Source organism: Phycodurus eques, chromosome 19 (assembly GCF_024500275.1).
Source record: "Phycodurus eques isolate BA_2022a chromosome 19, UOR_Pequ_1.1, whole genome shotgun sequence".
In the NCBI taxonomy this organism is placed as follows: domain Eukaryota; kingdom Metazoa; phylum Chordata; class Actinopteri; order Syngnathiformes; family Syngnathidae; genus Phycodurus; species Phycodurus eques.
In genome coordinates this window covers 7,719,721-7,737,396 of record NC_084543.1, presented here as the reverse complement: position 1 = coordinate 7,737,396, position 17,676 = coordinate 7,719,721, and the positions used below count along the sequence as shown (strand labels likewise).

Genomic DNA, 17,676 nt, shown 5'->3' with positions numbered 1-17,676 from the left:
ATGCGGGGGTGGATGCTATTTAGAGTCAAATAAAATAAAAAATCACAGTGGCTACAATTTCACGCCATCCCCCCCCCCCCGTCACTAGGTCAACATGAGGGGGCCGCCCCTAGGGGACTTGGGCACCCTGGCTGTGGAGTTTGAGTGGCCCTTTGAGGTGTCCAACGGGAAGTGGCTCCTGTACCTGACTCAGATCATCGTTCAGGCGCAGTCTGAGAGTGAATGTCGACCGCCTGGAGATGTCATCAACCCTCTGAACCTAACTGTGAGGCTTCTTTTTGGCTTTGCGTTACAGACACAGTATGCACCTTTTTTCTCCCAGTAACAGTTAGTCTATTTTGATTTTTTTTTATCCATTCCACTCACCGAGTGACGCGGCAAAAACTGACTGAACTGTCGCGCAGTGTGCAGGGTTCTGCAACTAGTTTATAGTATGCTAATATTTAACTATATTTATGATTTAATATGCACCTGTGGCTTGAAAGCCAAGCGTGTAGTCTCTTATAATAATAATAAATAATCGGATGCACTCAGTCAATGGGGTTATCGATCATTGGCAGCAATCTCTCAAAGTCTCTCAAACTTAGATTTTTGTCTCGCCAGTTTCCTCTTCTCTGTGGCCATCTGCTTCTTCTTTGACAATGGCACCACGTTTTTGTGGTTCAATAAAAAAGTATATATAGTATATTGTACTGTATGTAGAGCCTCAAAGTTTGTCAATGTTTTTCAATGGTCAATTACTACTTTCCAAACAGACAGGGCTTTAGCACCATCTTGTGGCACTTAGAGCATTATAGAAAGAGCACAAAAAGTTGTTTTTTTTTTCACGAACAGCTGAGAAAAGGTTTCACAGTAAAGATGTGAATAGGTAAATTTGTGAATAGTAAACTGCGAATACTTGCATGGCCTCCTTCTTCTTCTTTCCATGTCGGCGCTGTAAATATATTATGAAATGAACACCTCTTTGACAGGCTCTCCTGTATTGGAGCTAGCAATGGTTCCCATCTGCAATGTCACTGCATTATGTGTGACTGGCAGCGGTCTGAGCAGTGGTTTTGAATGTGCTTCATACTGCAAAACAAAGCCTGTGTTAAAGTACTTTGTGTCGGATCCACCACATATAAGCCGCAGTGGGCCGCAAATCGAAAATAGAAGTAACAATGCTATTCTGAGTCTGATGTCTTGATCAAACCCCTTCATTTTGCCTCTGATGTCACGTCTCCGTCTGCTCTGCTTCCTTCCACGCTTTCCTCTTGCAGCTGTCAGAAAGTACATCCAAACGTGTGAAACGCCAAATCGGGGCGGACCATCCAGACGATACGACCCCGCCTCAGATTGTTGAGCCGCAGGCCACCCTCACGCTGCTCACGCCGCGAAAAGAATCACATCTGTTGGTGAGCACATAAGCAACCACCTTATCAGCACGCTGTTGTTATTTAGTGTGTGCGTACGTGCATGTGCGTGGGTTTGTGTGTGTCAGTGTGCCTGTGTGTGTTTAACCCATGTAGTGATGTACCCTCTTTGTGTGTGCAGGAATGCTCCTCGGGCACGGCGCGATGCGTGACCTTTACGTGTCCTTTGTTGAACATGAGCAACTCTGCCAAGATTCATGTCCGCGCTCGTTTGTGGAACAGCACTATGCTCGAGGTGCTTTCACCAGCTGCAACTACGCGGCTCAGGATCAATAATAATCAATAATTACACAGGCGCAGTAAATCTTCACTTCACAAATACAAGAGATGTGATACAAATTTACATTTACAAAGATAAAAATGGTTGATTTTGTAAAGAGAATGTTCCAGTTTTGAACGACATCATACTGAGAGATGATTTTGATGTTTTGGTTCCCTTGCGCTCAGTGTTTCCCAACTTTTGTTGAGCCAAGGCACATATTTTATATTAGGAAAATCTCACCACCAAACAAACAAAAAGTATATATCCTGAAATAGTGATGATGATGTCTCAAATGTTACTCACAAATGTCCTTCATCAATGTGAACGCTGGACCTGTTTAGTTGAACACAATGCCAGGTAAATACACAGGTTAATTGTACCTTCAGCCATCTAATGGCATTTAATTGGCATTGCCTGTCACTATATGTTGCAAGAAAAGATAGGTGAACAGAGATGCATTAGTTGAAGTCAATAAATAAAATTGTTCTTGAAAATGAAATGAAAAGGAATCAAGACCTAAGGTACAAAACGGTAGCAAAATATCAAGCACAGTTCTCACCGCTGCAAACCACAATTTAAGGGAATTAAAACTGAGTATTATCTTTGTGAAAGAGGAATTTTAGACACATGATGTTTGCCTTTACAGGACTTCGCCAATGCTTTGTGGGTTAAAGTTGTAGGTGAAGCCACACTCAAACTCAATACAGACAGACCCACCCTTAAAATGGAAAGGCAGACCACCATGGTAACACACATCAAATTATTATTATTATTATTATTATTATTTAATGTTATTGATAGCTTCGCAGTGGCTACAAATGGCTGCTAAGGATGGTTGTCTCCACTTTGATGTAGTTCACAGTGGACATAGAACCAGTTGAGCGGGTAGAGACGCCCTATGAACTTCCGGTGTGGATCATCATCTCTGCCGTCGTAGCTGGAGTTCTGCTTCTAGGGATCATCATTATTATACTTTGGAAGGTGAGGCAACACCGTATACAGCACAGTTGGACTTGCACATGCGTGACAATAAGCAGTTGAAAACGTGTCCACGCGTGGTATTTCTCACTCCCATAAAACCCTGCCTGGATACTCACATTGACCAATTTAGTCTAACTTTTGACATCCTCCTCCACCTCCGTGCAGTGTGGCTTCTTCCAGAGGGCCAGCAGGAGGGAGATGTATGAGGCCAAAGCCCAGAAGGCTGAGATGAAGATCCAGCCCTCTGAGACAGAGAGGCTCACTGAGGACTACTGAGACCCACTATGGGTCCACAACTGCACACACCAGTGGGGCTTTTGGGGTAACAATAACAACACCCCACCAAATGAATGGATTTACCCTAACTCTGACTAGTGATGGTGTGGCCTCTCTCTTTTTCTGCCTCTTGGTATTTGCTCAATATGTCTAACATCTTGCTTTGTTTTCAGGCTCTCCCTTGAGCTCCTTATCATTGTGTGAATGCTGAGAGTATTGTTATAATGCACTAAAACAACAGCCTTGCACCTCTCTAATGATATCCAATAGAGATGTATAGTGTTCAACTTTGGTGTAGAAATGCACCACAGTGGGAGCTCCATATCTTGTCAAATAAGCGGTACAGAAAATGGATGGATGAGTGAGATTTCGAGATTTAAGCCATCACTTGGCTGATTTATTTGATTTGACTCACGAGCAAAAAATTGGAGATAAGTGAATAATTCTTCAAAAAAAAAAAAGGGGCTTCACGATAGTCATTGCAACTCCCGGTTGAAGTTGACTGTCAAGCGAAACAGAAAAAAGAGAGAGAATTACAGATTCTGTGTTTAAAATAGCCACGTAGCTTAAACTAAAGTCCACTTATCAATATGCTAACACACAAGGCAAAACGCTATAGACTGGCTAATGAATAGCATCTATGTGGTGGTGTTATAATGCATTAAGTGACACATATTTCATATTTGAACACAAAACAGTGGAACAACACATGTAGGCAGACGATATAACAATACTCACAGCCATATATTCTTTAACCTCTGCAAAAAAACGACTGAAATTACTGCAGTTACAGTAGTTGTAAAACACTTCTTCATTTGTGTGCATGACTATATTATACTGCCCCCTAGCGGCCAGGTCGCACACACCAGAAGCAGCCGCAATGAATTAATCATGATGCGCAAATTGTTTCTTTCTTTAGATTCTATTTAATTTTTATCACTATGTGATGACATAAAGTACAATCATTATAGACTGCTATTTTCCTTGAAAATGAAACTGAAAATGAAATGAAATGAAACTCTTATCTGAAGGCACCACTGCATGTACTTTTTTCTACGGCTTAGTAAATACTGAGGAAACACTCGTATCTCGCGGCAGTCAAAATATTAGAAACAGATCTCGGTATGATGCATTGTTTTACCCAATGTCATCTACAACCATAATTATGAACTCATGGTCAAATGAATACCTCTCTGAGAGTATCAATCACAATTCACTATTAATTCTCTACAGCTCGTGTATTGGATCTCATTTTGGTTGTGCAGGGGTACCTAATGTTGTGCCCAGTCTGTATATTTTAATTGTATTATCCATATGAGTGTAAATATTTGCCATTTTCTAGAAAATACAAAACATGACTGCAATCAGATTGCACCTCTGTGCATCGGTATCAGAGGATTGCGCCGCTATGCTGTGCTATATTAACACGTTCAGTTCTTTCTTTATAATAAACGTAAGCTCTCAGCATTTATGTGCCTTTTCTATGGCAAAGAGTGGTTTTGTATACCTTGCTTGTGCTCTCTTTCCACGTCTTCCTCAGTGGGCGACTGGAGGCCCCCCTCGCTCTTTCCCAACTCTGTTTCTATAAAGAGTCTAAATCTCCTAAATGTCGTTCTCGAGGCGCCATTAAATCTTTGCTGTGCTTTAGTCTCTTATGTCACTTCTTTTCTCCCCAGCTTGGATTCTTCAAGCGATCCCTCTACTACCGGATAATGCCAAAGCACCGCGGGGTGAAAATTTGCAAGACCGATCGCTATCGGTTCAACACTGGATTTGAGCCAGAGGAGCCACACAAAAAGTATTGGACCACCAACTGGACAGAAATGCAGCATTTCTACTACTGAGGCCTTTACTTTACATCCCTCAGCCACTGACTGACATGGTCCGAAACGAAATAACATTTGGAACAAGTCTGGACCAACTGTGGATAAAAATGCGTAGATTTTATTTAAAACAAAATTCCCGTCGATTTCTCAGTGCAATACATTGAACATTTTTGTCTCGGCGATTGTAAATGTTGAGTATTCTTACTGACTGCAGTGTTGTGAATTGAATATTGTCACTGTCAGGACGTCATTTTGATGTTATGAATTTGGTGCGATAGCTTTTAATGGCTTTCTTTTTATTTCCACATGTTGATGTTTTTTTTTTTTTTTTTTTTTTTTACACCAATCACCCGTGAATTTTTTGTTTTAGTAAATACAGTGGTGCCTTGCAATACGAGTGACCCAAGTTACAAGTTTTTCAAGATACGAGCCATCGTTCGCCCGATGGATTAATGGCATTTCCGTTCATTTCACTGGGGAAAGCTGATTTGAGAGGTGGTTATGGGGGGAAAAAAAAAACTTGTATCTCAAAGCACTACTGTATTTGTGCTTCTCTGTCATTGCTATGAGTTGTAAGCAATGTCTTTTTTGCCCGCTGCAGTTTAAATTTTTTTTTTTTTTTTTTTTAAATAATCAGTCTCTTGCACTTACTTATGCCGAACGTGATGAGTTCATTTTCAATGGCTTTTGTTGTTGTTGTTTTTGTTTTTCTTTCAGGGACTGCAGACGGTACTAATGAGGGAACCGAGTATTGCATTGTCTCACTGGGCTGGGGATGTTTTTAATCGCGAGGCCCTGACTTGATGACTATTTATGACAAGTCTTGTCCAAACATAGCAGGAGATCCGTTTAACTATACGGATGATCTCACGCAGGGAGTCACAACACTGGATTCAATCATGCTTCATGTTGTGATCAACTGGACAATGCGTAGCTATGTTATAAACCTTTCATTGACTACTCACTGGACACTTCTAAATCCATTCAACACAAGTGTAAATTATTATTGTTGATGTAAGTTTGCATTCGTTGACAACAGAACTGTGTTATACTGATATTTTGCCTCTTTTCAAGTATGTTAACAGAAAAATTACATGGCATTGTGCTAATGTAGTGGTCAGTGAGTGGATGTCATTTGTTGTGTATATTTGTACGGGACTTTGGGATGCCATCCAAGGCTTTTGGGTGGCTTTCAGCACTAAAAAGCAGCTTGGACTAAGAAGACATTGATTCAGTCGTCTCTGGTGGGACTAAATGTTGCCTCGCTGCTTTTGCTCCTGTTACCTGAGAGCTGCCAGGTATTCTTCTGTGACACTGAGAACTGCAGAACTTAACAGAGGCCCCTTTGATTCCTCAGGATGGGAGAGGGAAAGGCCTAAAATGCACAATCTGTGCTCTGATTTTATTTTATTTTTTTAATATACTGTGCAGTTTTAACGTGATTAAATTGTTTAGAACGTCTTTTATTCTTTGCAAATGTTTGATGATGTCTCATGCAAAAGTTAGACATTTTTACATTTTTTTTATTGTAGAAATAAGAAACAAAACCAAAAATCCTTACACAATCAATGACTTTACAAATATTTCCTCCCTATTACAAATAAATTACAAAATTGCAATGTTTATTTATTATTATTTTTTTTTTTTGCATAGGCAAAAGTAGAATGGGTGTATACAATAAATATACACGACTTAATAGGGAGGCAGACCAAAACAAATACTGTAAAAGCAAATGTGATCAGATGCTCTGTACAGAATGACAAAACACTGAGATTCACATTAGGGTTGTGCAAGCTGCAATTGCCATTTAGTCTTTTTGCTTGAGCTCTATCGTTGATAACGACCTGTTGGACCTCTTTGACTTCCTGTATCTGTTGGCGAGAAGGATAGTGGCAACCAACAGGACCAGGCCCAGGCCCAGCAGGACCCACTGGCCCGCAATGGCGGCTGCACTGTCCACGTTCATTCCCAGGAAGTCCACAGTGTTGCTCTTAACCTCAGGCTCACCTGGTGGACCTGCAAGGAACAATAAGTAAGCTTCAGCTGTGGTCTTTGTCAGGAAAGATTTCCGTTCATTTGACACATTTATGATGATTGATTTTTGTCTATGCACCGCTGGGGTTGCAAAAATACCAGGACATGACCCGTGACAATTAATAGGAATATTGTGGTGCCTCGAGATGCGACTTGATCACGTGTCTCTCAAAGCGTCTTTCACCATTGAATGCCATTGCCATGAATCTGTTCCAGCGCCCCCTAACCCTAACCCGACTTGGCCACTGGGGGCAGTATAGTACAGTCATTCAGATACAAACGAAGAGTTTCACCACTACTGTAACTGACTCAGTAAGCTGCAGTGATATTAGTTTTTCTTTGCAGCATATAAAGAATACTTACCTGTGAGTATATTGTCTGTCTACGTGTTGATGCAACATTTGTGTTCAAATATCCGTCGCTTAAAGCGTTATATCATCGCCACACAAATGCTATTCATTAGCCTGTCTATGGCTTTTTGCATCATTCGTTAGCATTAAGCTAAGCAGACTCAAGCCAACGCTACCTATGTGGTCACTTGGAAATGACATTAAAGAGTTTGAAGCCTCTTTTTTTGAGTAATTGGGTACTACCTGCTAAAGTTCTTGTTGTGAAGTGAGTTGAGTAACTCCCACCATACAGCACTCGTATCTCAAATATTTGTTCACAAGTCAAAGCAAGAAAATCCAAATTGCAAATTCATTACATGTTGGTTTGAAACCAAACTTGATAAAATGTTGTAAAAACTATCATGTCATCAGCTTGTAGTTCTGTTTGTTATCGCATCATACACGGGGAGTCCGCTGTCAGGTTTCGAGGTTTGGTAACGTTGGTAACATTTGCAACGCAAGCGCGAGAGACGTTGTGATGTTAAATTGCGTTGGACAGCAGAGGGCGATATTGCCAACACGGCGGCCCACCAAAATGAATGAAAATTGATTAAATAATGTTTAATTCTTACTTCACGAACGCAGTAGTAATCAGAATACTGTGTTTAGAATAGTGTGAGCACATACCAGGTATTCTTGCAAAAAAAAAAAAAAAAAAAAAAAAAAAAGTTGAGTCCCTCTTTAATGTAATGTAATCTCTAACTAGGAGCATTAAAAAAAAAAAGATAATCCTCCACAAGAGGGCATCACAACATTTTGTAGTAAACGTAAGATGCTAAATGAGTAAAAAGTTAGACAACCTACACACAATTGGGGCAAGCATTCTAAATGGCTAATATTTTGAGTAGCTTTGCCATGCAAAGTGTGAAAGGCAAGGTAATAATGCGTTTGGGTGTGTGTTGACCAACCTCAAACTGTGTGTGTGTGTGTGTGTGCGTGTGCATTTCCAAACAACAGCTGCTGTTGTCGCTCCCTGGCTCTCTCTTTCACTCTCATCAATCTAATCTGTTCAAATCCTTTCAACTGGATCTCATCAGGAAAACAAGCAGCAGTGGAAAGATTTCACTGTAAACTGAAAAAAAGGAGGTCTTCCAGTGAATACTTTTAGTATTTCCTCTTGGAAGGAGATTAACTTGGAGATGTGCCTCCCATATGTTGTGCTCACTCTTGAACTTCTTTCAACGCAGGAATATGCAAGACTTACTCAAAGGCCTCCAATCGTAATCGGGCCACCCGCGGATATCCTTGTTCTTGCCGTTCTCTTCCTCCAGCCATTTAGTAAGAGGTTCGAAATACTCCATAAGAGGCTCAGCGCTCATTTTGGGCTGGCCTGTGATCATGGTCATGGCCTCGGGCCAGGGCTTTCTGAAGCCCAACTTCATCACGTCTCTGCAGACACAGGCAGGGGGTCAAAATATATTAGCACTGTAAAGCGACTTTGGTGTCCTCATCAGAATCACTCAGTCGTCACATAAAATGTAACAGCGTAACATCTACATGCAATGAATATGAAGTTCAATGGGAAAACCTTTTCTGCGAATTGGCCAAGTCTCAAAGGCACTTTATGGTGATATTGTCTCACACGTGACTTCTTAATTTATGATCCCCACTCATGTTTGTCGTGTGCACTCACCCCAGCAGCTTCCCAGCCTCCTTGGATTTGTAAATGTCACATGTGTGCAGGGGCCCCACATGCTTGGCGGCGTCGCACAGGGCCTTGTGGAACTGAAACTGGATAATGAAGCTTACAAAATACCTGAGGGGTGATAAATATAATATCTCTGTTATAAATGTGCTTGCTAAACCAACTCATGATGATGACTGCATCTGTTGGGACACGTGAAGAACATTGTCAGCTACTCTTCATGCCGCCTTATTTATCTTTTCTAATCACAGTGCATGTGTTTGTACAGTCTCAGTTCATCCGTGATTAATTATCAGATGTGTTGTTTGTTCCCCTGAAACAACAGCACTCACCTCACATAGGGGACGTTGGCGGGGATGTGGAACTTTGCACCTGGGTCGAAGTCATCTTCGGTGCGGGTGACGGGCGGACACAGGCCCTGGTACTTCATTCTGCATTTAAAACAACCAACGAATCCATTTATGTATCTCAGTGCTTCTCAAACTGCGGTCCACTTCCCAATCTCTTAACTCTTGGGTGTTCTCTTTACCTGAGGTTCCACCACTCTTTATTGTACTCAGACGGCGGGATGCGTCCATCAAACACCTTCCACCTCCACTGGTCCATCAGGTAGCCAAAAGGTAGGAAGGCGATTTTATCAAGCGCCATGTTCATCAGGAAGTTGATGTCACTCTCTGAAACGTCAAAAGAAGGAGTTATAACTAGGGATGCACACATACAGAATCGGTACTGGTGAAAATTGTCCGTTACCGCACGCACTGATACCAAATCACCAGCCTGACATACAGTATACCTTCCGGGTAGGAGTCATTGTCAGCCGTGTGTGTGCAAATACTCACCGTGATTGTTCTCCACTTTGTCCAGGAGGCCGATGCTCTTCAGATGTTTGGGTGTGGACACAGACAAGGCCAGAACATCGCCGATGGCCTCGTGGAAGCCAGGGTTGGCGCCTTCACGGAACGCCACGGGCTGATCTTTGTACTGCAGGAAGTACTGGATGTGGCCCATCTCGTGGTGGACGGTAATCAAGTCGTCCATGGTCACAACAGTGCACTGTTTGATTCTGCATATTAGATACGATGCCACTTAGACACATTGCAAAAACATTTTCAAACATAATCTGTTCAACGTAGGAAAAAAATGGTGTTGAACCTGAAGTCTTTTCTGTTATAGAAGTCCCATGCGGAGGCGTGACAGACCACTTGGCGGCCGTCGGTGGGCTTTTCCAGCATGGATTTGTCCCAGAACTCTTTTGGCATAGGCAGCAGCCCCAGAGAGGTGAAAAAGTTGTCTGATTCCTGGAACATTCGTTTGGCATTCCAACCCTTGATGGAGGTAAAAAATAATAATAATAAAGAAGCCATATTAGTGAAGATGTTAAATCTTTATATGTGCTCTAAAATGGAAAGCGTTTTCCATCACATACTTAACTAATATTGTACACATTAATTCCCTCATTACCTCTACCAAGCGCAAAGTTCCGAATTAATGCCTTTGAGGCCATTTGTTTATTACATTTTGGTGCAAACCCACATGCAATGTGACTCCAGGAGTTTATTTTCACCATTTCAGTCACGATGATCTCACGTCCTAGTATGGTAACGGCCCGGTTGTCTACTCCTAACAATTTATATCATTCTCCTTGATTCACAAGGTAGCCTGCGCACGCAAGGACAAACGAACCAACACAAGTACAGGGCTTCGTATCATTTTTCCCCCCCTTTTGTTTACAGGTCAACCTTGGCAGAGTACTATTATAGCATTGCTGTTTACATCAAGTCCAAACATAATTTCTTTTGTAGACCTATCCTTATGAAGGTATATTTAAACAAAAGGATAAATAGACTGATACCAAATGAAGTTGTAATTCTATGAAAACAGGTGTGTAATTTCCATAAAAAGCCTTAATGTTTCATGATCAATGTACTTTAGTAGTACAAGAAATCAGTGAATAAAAATAGGTCAGGAATGTACAAGAATAAAGTCATGTAGTCACATTGCAATGAGAATGAAGTCATAATTTTAATGGAATTAAGTTGAAATGCAATGGAAAAAGTCAGCATTTTAGGAGAACATAAATCACAATTAGGTTGAGTAATTATGTTCAAAAGTTAAATTTTTACAAATACTGTATAGCAAACGATTACATCAAAAGATTACTTGGAAAAAAAAATTGGGATTACACGATAATAAATTCATATTACTCGCAACCGATAATTTCACAGGAATAATTAGAACTTAAGTACGTAGGTTTACCACATTTTAATCATGTGCAACTAATGTACTGTCCACGTCCAAAGTAAGTAATTTTTTTTTCAGTGCGCCAACAATAAATGTTTGTGTCTATTCTTGAGACCAACCAGAAGTATTTTTAACAAATATTATCATTAGCAGAGGAACATATGATAAAGACTGCGGCTAGAATTTTGATGAACCCGTCATTCACTTCAAATTCAGATTTTATTCTCCTTGTACTCTAATTTATTCTCTGGAAAACATGTCTTTAATCTTATAACATTACAACTTCTCATGATATCCATTTACTACTGTAATTCATATTATTATTATTTTTATTTTTTTTACTGCGTCTTGATTATACCGTCGTAGATCATTCTGCTCATCATTTTATTTCCGTGACTAAATCTTAACCTGCTATAAGATTGGATGTAGTGCATTCACCTTTGCCACCATCGCCGGCGTGGCATCAACTTGCGTGGCGTGTGGATAAGGCATGACCAGGTCCATGATGCCAGACCACGTCTGCGCCCACATGTTGCCTGAGGCCACAAAAGACATGTGATTTTACTGTGAGAATTCACTTCTGCTCTGTTGTGTTTATTTAACAAGCTAAATTCTTGGAGGACAAGTTTAATTCCTAACCGTGTTGAAGTGTCACACACAATTTTACGCTTGACGCTTTTGAAAGAAAATGAAATCCTTCCCATTTCCAAAGGCATCTGCAGCCAGCTGTAGAATATTAGTGGGGTATGCTACCACACAAAAGAAACATTTTGGCTGGAGTGTGTGTCCGTGTGTGTGTGAATTCCAAAGTGAAGTACTGACTGGCTTGTGGTTTTGAGTGATGTTATAAAAGGCTGATCAAATCAAGGAAACATTTCCACAGTGCCAAATATTGAAGGCAGCTGACTATTGGGAACTGTATTCCAAACGTCTGTACTGACTCACCCAGCAAGTGAGCAGGTATGGGTCCCCTGAGGTTGATGCGCTTTGGCCCGTACTTTTTGTACAGACCCCTGCGAACGTAGGAGTGCACGTTCAGGTAGAGCGGCTCCAGCTCCTTCCAAAGACTTTCCAGGTCCTCCTCAAAGGTCGACGTTTCATACAGAGAGCGCCAGAGAGCGCCATTGTCGCTGTGACCTATAAAGAAGAGTAGATCGCTATAACTATCATATCCTGAATATAGTCATGCGCGTAATTTGAGATCCAAAAGATTTTTCGGGTCATACCGTTGAGTCTGGCAGCTTGGTTGGCCAGTTCGACGTATGTCTTGTAGTCCGAGCGAAGTACTTTGCCGGCTGCATCTCGCCAGCCCTTCCAGGCAAATAACAGTTCATCATAATCTCTGGACTCTGCCATGATCTTCTGAAGGTCTGAAACATACATAACACGGTCACTATGGCTCAAAACTAACAAGTCACAGATGTCACGATGTACTGTATGATTTTTTTCATTCTTACCAGGATCCAGTGGGTGGCATTGGCCATTTTCTCTGCAGACCTCTGCCACGCTGTATTTGGTCTCCATGTTGGACAGGATATTGTTGTACTAAAATAGTGAAGATCAACATTTGCTTAGCTAAAGCCTATTTAGCAGTAGCTTTTTGTGAGCGGCGCAAAGAAACTTCCCCACACCTCTTCAAGCTGCGCCTGCGGCAATGCGGCCCTCTCGATGTCGCTGAGTTTTTTAACGATGCGTTTGACCGCGGGGTCCGTGAAGTCGGCGGTGTCGAACCGCCGTGCCCGCTGGCCGTAGCTCAAAGTGTGGGCTGACATTTCCAGGTTCTTCTGAAGCTGGTGAACAAAAATGACTTTCATTTAGCTGACGGTTGTCAACAGTGTTGCAGTGCTGATGTTGAAGTTCTCACCATGTTCTGCTTGTTGGCTTCATTGATGTCAGTGTTATACGCCCAGGAGGCCTCTGTATAAGCATTCCACACCACTTCAGCTGTACTGTTGTACTCATCCAGAAGATTCTTGGCATCAAGCTCGTCTGTATTTTTATCTGCACGGGCAAGGACAACATTAGTTACAATGCAGGATGTAGGAAGGCTACCATTAAGCATTCCTATGTAGTGCGGTGCTGTGATTTACGTTTACGTCTTACCAATATCCTCTGGGTAGCCCTCAGGAATGGGTGGGACCCAGTTGAAGTCAGGCCATCCCAGCACATCATTAACATTTTGTTTATCCAGCCACTTGATAATGGGTTCAAAGTATCGCATTAGTGCGCCTGCATCCATCATGTTAGTACCTAAAGCCTCTTGGAGCACAACAGGCCAGGGCTTGGAGGAACCTGCCTGAAGAACTTTTCTGGAGAACAAAGACTGTTTATTTAACATCGCCACCTCATCGGAACTTGACCCCACGTAATATAAAACTTACTTTAAAATAGCCCCCGCTTTTGCAGAGCGGTAGATGTCGCATGTGTGCAAGGGTCCAGAGTGATCAGCTGCCTGGCACAGTTTTTCATGGAACTGGAACTGCAGGATGAAGCTAACAAAATACCTGTAGAAGACAAAATTGGGACTTAATTCCGTAGAAAAGAATTACGTAGATTACAATGTCGGACAATATCAATATTTGTCAAAGCAGAATTTTTGTATAGCTATTGTCGTATTGGTTGTCATTGGAATGTGCCCGATTAATTGTCCTGCAAATCTACAAGCATACTGTACTACAAATGCGGGATTTTAAAATGCATTGAGTGTATTCAGTGGGGATTTGCCCAACTTAATCCGCCTCTTAATACCACCACACATCACATCAAAATTAGAGAAACAATCACTACTGAACAAAAACACAATATCATGGCACGTAATTGTGCCACGAACATCAGCTGGAGCAGTTCAGAATCAATATTTATTGAATAACATGACAAAAACATAAAAAACATAAAAAAATAAGAAAAAAAGATCCTGCTAATAAGCAGGATCTTTTATTATTTTTTTTTTTTAATTTCATTTATTAATGTGTGCAGATCTCTACAGATGTTTTTTTAAACGTTGAACAGTTTTGGAGGACGAAAACATGAGAGAGAGGTTTTGTAGGCAAATTTGAGATGTGATTGGTGAAAGAAAGTCCTATTGCTAATATAGTTGAAGTTACATCCGCCAGCACTACTAATTCTGAAGACACCGGGCAGATTAAATTGACATGGCAACACATGGAGGCTGAAATCTGATTGGACAAAAAAAATCTAACATCCACATACACAAAATGCTACAAAATAAAAGGATACTGTTTCAAATAAATTATTACAGTTTCATAGAACAAATATGAATATTTAGGTTGCAAATGTAGGTGAGTGCTTCTGACAGTCTTTCGGCCAGCAGAGAAGACATTTTAAAGGCCCACCACTAGTATACTCGTGTCTGCGAACAGGGTGGATGTGCAAACTCAGTGGCTAACCACATGCGCCAACATGCCGCCTGGATCAAAACAAACTTGTCCCCTCAAGGTCGGAATAAAACTGTGTTCTACTTGACATGTTCTTTTGTGGTTAACTAAGTACAGCTGGTGTCCATGCAGCGAGTTTCCTGCTATTGTAAAGCTTTCGTATTGTTGAAAATCCCATTCCCGCCATCACAGTATACAATAACGCCTTCATTCCCATCTCGAATGCATTGTTTGTGTTAATTCCCATCTTGCCTCGTGCGTTTCTGTGTGGAGGCACATGAAATATCTTTGAAGGTGTACACACTCGTAACATTCTGAAAAAAAAACCACAGGCGGCCAATTGTGATACTATATATACTGTACTGCCTTGCTGGGCTGTGAATGCATGACAGCATGAATGCATGAATCAGACAGCCGAGATGCACGTTGCAGCATATCAATGCAAACTTAACTGCCTTCCCTGTGACTATTAAAGATTGTTGTGTTTCAAACAAGATGCTACCTGATGTACGGCGTGTTTCCAGGAATGTGGTATTTTGCGCCGGCATCAAAGTGCTCCTCGGTGCGCTTGGTGGGTGGGCAGATGCCTTGATATTTTGTCCTTAAGAGAAGAAATCAGAAACAGATGGATCGCATGGCTTATGTAACCAAGACAAAAGTCATGGAAAGTTACTCGGTTTATAAAAATTATCTTTCTGCTATGATTTAAATAACAGCAAACCATACAAGAAGTATCAAGCCCATTTTGAGAAAGTAAAGAGGAGATGGTACAGATATATTTCTAATGTACAGAGTAAAAGTAAAAAGTTAAATTACGTACTTAAACTACTTAACTACTTATACTACTTAAGTGCAGTAACAATAACCGAGTTATCAAATGAAATTTGCATTCAACCCACTGTGATAAGTATTAATAGACAGCAATAAACAGTCAGAAGCTAAAGATCCCAAGCTAATGACGCAAACAGAACTATTTTTTTTTAAATGTTAAAATTTAAAGCCCATATAACAAAAATATAACCCGAAATATATACTGTGATTATGTGAGTGTGTGGTAAAGTTTGTCCACATACTGCAATCAATTTGGGAAAATAACTTTAACACTGATGCTACGACTACTACAACATGAGAGGTGTCCTGGCTGGTCCGACCACGAAAGAAGACCTCAGAAGTAGGTTTTCCGGAGTTGCCGTGGCAATGAAAGAGATGCTATTCTCTTAAATGTATTCATCCTATTTCTCTCTATCAAAGGTTGTAGCTTCATACTCATGACATGGCTTGGAAAGTAAAAGCCAACTTTAAGCTTAAACCTACCTGAGGTACCACCATTCCGAGTTGTATCGCTCTGGGGGGGTGTTGCCCTCAAATACACCCCATCTCCATTGGTCGATAAGGTAGCCAAAAGGAAGGAAGGCTATCTTCCCCAGTGCCATCTTTAACAGGTAGTTGGTGTCGGATTCTGGAGGAACACAATGTGGATGTGTAGTGGAACATATTTCAATTTAGGGCTGGGGGGGAAAGAAATCTAATAACTCGGCTAAATCGACTTCAAAAATAGGTCGACGCAGGAAAAAAAAAAAAAAAAAAAAAAGAAAGAAAAGAAAAAAGTTCTGCCCGGAACCATGTTTGCGCAGCAGGAATCAATGGTTCGCTCGGACCGTTTTGCAGACGGACTTTGCGTTGGGCCACTGATAAACAAAAAAGCGACAGAGGAGCGTCTGTAAGTGATTTTTAAGACACTATTCGATGCGTTATGTACATATAACATGGTGTATGACTGAACTGAATGGTAGTTAGCTTTTTTTTTTAACCTAAAAACTAGTGCGCTAATGCTAAGCGCGTATGCTAACCGTTTAGCAAAGGCTGATTTTGTTGTGTCAAATTGTGTACAGAGTTTATAACATAGACCCGGTACCAACATATCAAGTTTAAGGATAGAGGTCCAGTCCTCAGAAATGAGAATAAAATACAGGTGGAGGGACGTCAGCGATTACTGGAGTACTTGAGGAAATATCGATAGCATAATCCATTCTAAGGAAATTCGATTGTGACAGCCCTATTTCCATCTCATGAGCCGAATGTCTATCGTGTCTCTTTACCAGCGTCAGACGTCACGGAATCCAGCAGCCCGATTGTCTCCAGGTGTTTCGGCGTGGAGACGGACAGAGACAGTACGTCGCCGATAGCTTCATGAAATCCGGGATTGGCCCCGCGACGGAAGCCTACGGGCTGGTCCTTGTACTGGAGGTAATACTGCACGTGGCCCATCTCGTGGTGGACGGTGAAGAGCTGCTCCATTGTCACTGTGGTGCACTGTTTGATCCTACAGGAGAAGACAGTGACAACGAGATCGAAATATCAGTAGAAATGTTCCTTTTGAAAGAAAAGCCTGCTAACATATGGACTGACAAAAAAAAGGTATTGCGCCCCACGATCTTTCTTTACACTGATTGTGATAAAGTTTGCGTTATTACACGGACCCCAAAAGTTTTTTTTCAAAGTCAAAGCGGGGTTACCGGAAGTCTTTGCGGTTGTAAAAGTCCCAGGCAGACGCGTGACACACCACCTCTCGATCATCGGGTTTCTCCAGCATGGATTCCTCCCAGAATTCTGGAGGCATCTCGGCTAAACCCAGAGATGTGAAGAACTCCTCTGCAACACGGAACATTGTTGTAGCGTTGTAGCCCTGTCAAACGCAAACGCAAACAAACAGAAAACAGTGCTAATCACAGTTAAATTCATCGATTTTTGGAGGGGTTTGGGTCTTCCCTGAGGGGCCGTCGGGGACATAATTCTGGATTACCTCGCGTACACAATACTGAAGCACCCTCACACACACACGACTGAAACACATATTTGAGTATATCACATGAGAGCTTTCAGTAGAATGTATGAGAGCATTTCGCTATTTTATATGAGTGTTTTCCAGTATGATGACTGAGAGGATTTTAGTTGTGTGGTGAGGTTTTACTTGTGTGTGTGCAAGTGTTTCAGTATTGTGTGAGAGCATTTCTGTACTGTGTATGTGACCAAAATAAATTCAGTCATGCATGTGAGAGCGTTTCACTATTGTGTGAGACTATTTGAATTGCTTGTGAGAGAGGATTTATGTAGTGTATGTAAGAACATTGCAGTTGAGGGTATGAGAGCATTTCAGTATTGTGTGTGAAAGCATTTCACTAGTGTGTGTGTGTGTGTGTGTGTCTGTGTGTGAG

At 41.4% G+C, this 17,676-nt stretch overlaps 2 protein-coding genes across 2 annotated transcripts in view; one reads left to right on the top strand and one right to left on the bottom strand.

The window, feature by feature from the left end:
* The window catches only part of itga3b (integrin, alpha 3b), a 29,193-nt gene extending 22,975 nt beyond the window's left edge, over positions 1-6,218 (top strand). The window contains exons 20-26 of the mRNA XM_061663930.1: positions 89-265; positions 1,260-1,394; positions 1,534-1,647; positions 2,321-2,419; positions 2,530-2,655; positions 2,821-2,977; positions 4,608-6,218. Of these exons, the coding sequence (XP_061519914.1) occupies positions 89-265; positions 1,260-1,394; positions 1,534-1,647; positions 2,321-2,419; positions 2,530-2,655; positions 2,821-2,931 (762 nt within the window). The 3' untranslated portion in view covers positions 2,932-2,977; positions 4,608-6,218. The remainder of the gene's footprint in view (positions 1-88; positions 266-1,259; positions 1,395-1,533; positions 1,648-2,320; positions 2,420-2,529; positions 2,656-2,820; positions 2,978-4,607) is intronic.
* A 41-nt stretch (positions 6,219-6,259) lies between these two features.
* ace (angiotensin I converting enzyme (peptidyl-dipeptidase A) 1) overlaps positions 6,260-17,676 on the bottom strand; it is a 19,915-nt gene continuing 8,498 nt past the window's right edge. The window contains exons 7-25 of the mRNA XM_061663929.1: positions 16,978-17,147; positions 16,561-16,784; positions 15,776-15,920; positions 14,964-15,062; positions 13,448-13,570; positions 13,170-13,375; positions 12,931-13,067; positions 12,698-12,856; positions 12,524-12,611; positions 12,293-12,436; positions 12,012-12,203; positions 11,505-11,602; positions 9,978-10,150; positions 9,665-9,888; positions 9,355-9,499; positions 9,158-9,256; positions 8,814-8,936; positions 8,385-8,569; positions 6,260-6,773 (exon numbers count right to left, since the gene is read on the bottom strand). Coding sequence (XP_061519913.1) covers positions 6,565-6,773; positions 8,385-8,569; positions 8,814-8,936; positions 9,158-9,256; positions 9,355-9,499; positions 9,665-9,888; positions 9,978-10,150; positions 11,505-11,602; positions 12,012-12,203; positions 12,293-12,436; positions 12,524-12,611; positions 12,698-12,856; positions 12,931-13,067; positions 13,170-13,375; positions 13,448-13,570; positions 14,964-15,062; positions 15,776-15,920; positions 16,561-16,784; positions 16,978-17,147 — 2,943 coding nt within the window. The 3' untranslated portion in view covers positions 6,260-6,564. The remainder of the gene's footprint in view (positions 6,774-8,384; positions 8,570-8,813; positions 8,937-9,157; positions 9,257-9,354; positions 9,500-9,664; positions 9,889-9,977; positions 10,151-11,504; positions 11,603-12,011; positions 12,204-12,292; positions 12,437-12,523; positions 12,612-12,697; positions 12,857-12,930; positions 13,068-13,169; positions 13,376-13,447; positions 13,571-14,963; positions 15,063-15,775; positions 15,921-16,560; positions 16,785-16,977; positions 17,148-17,676) is intronic.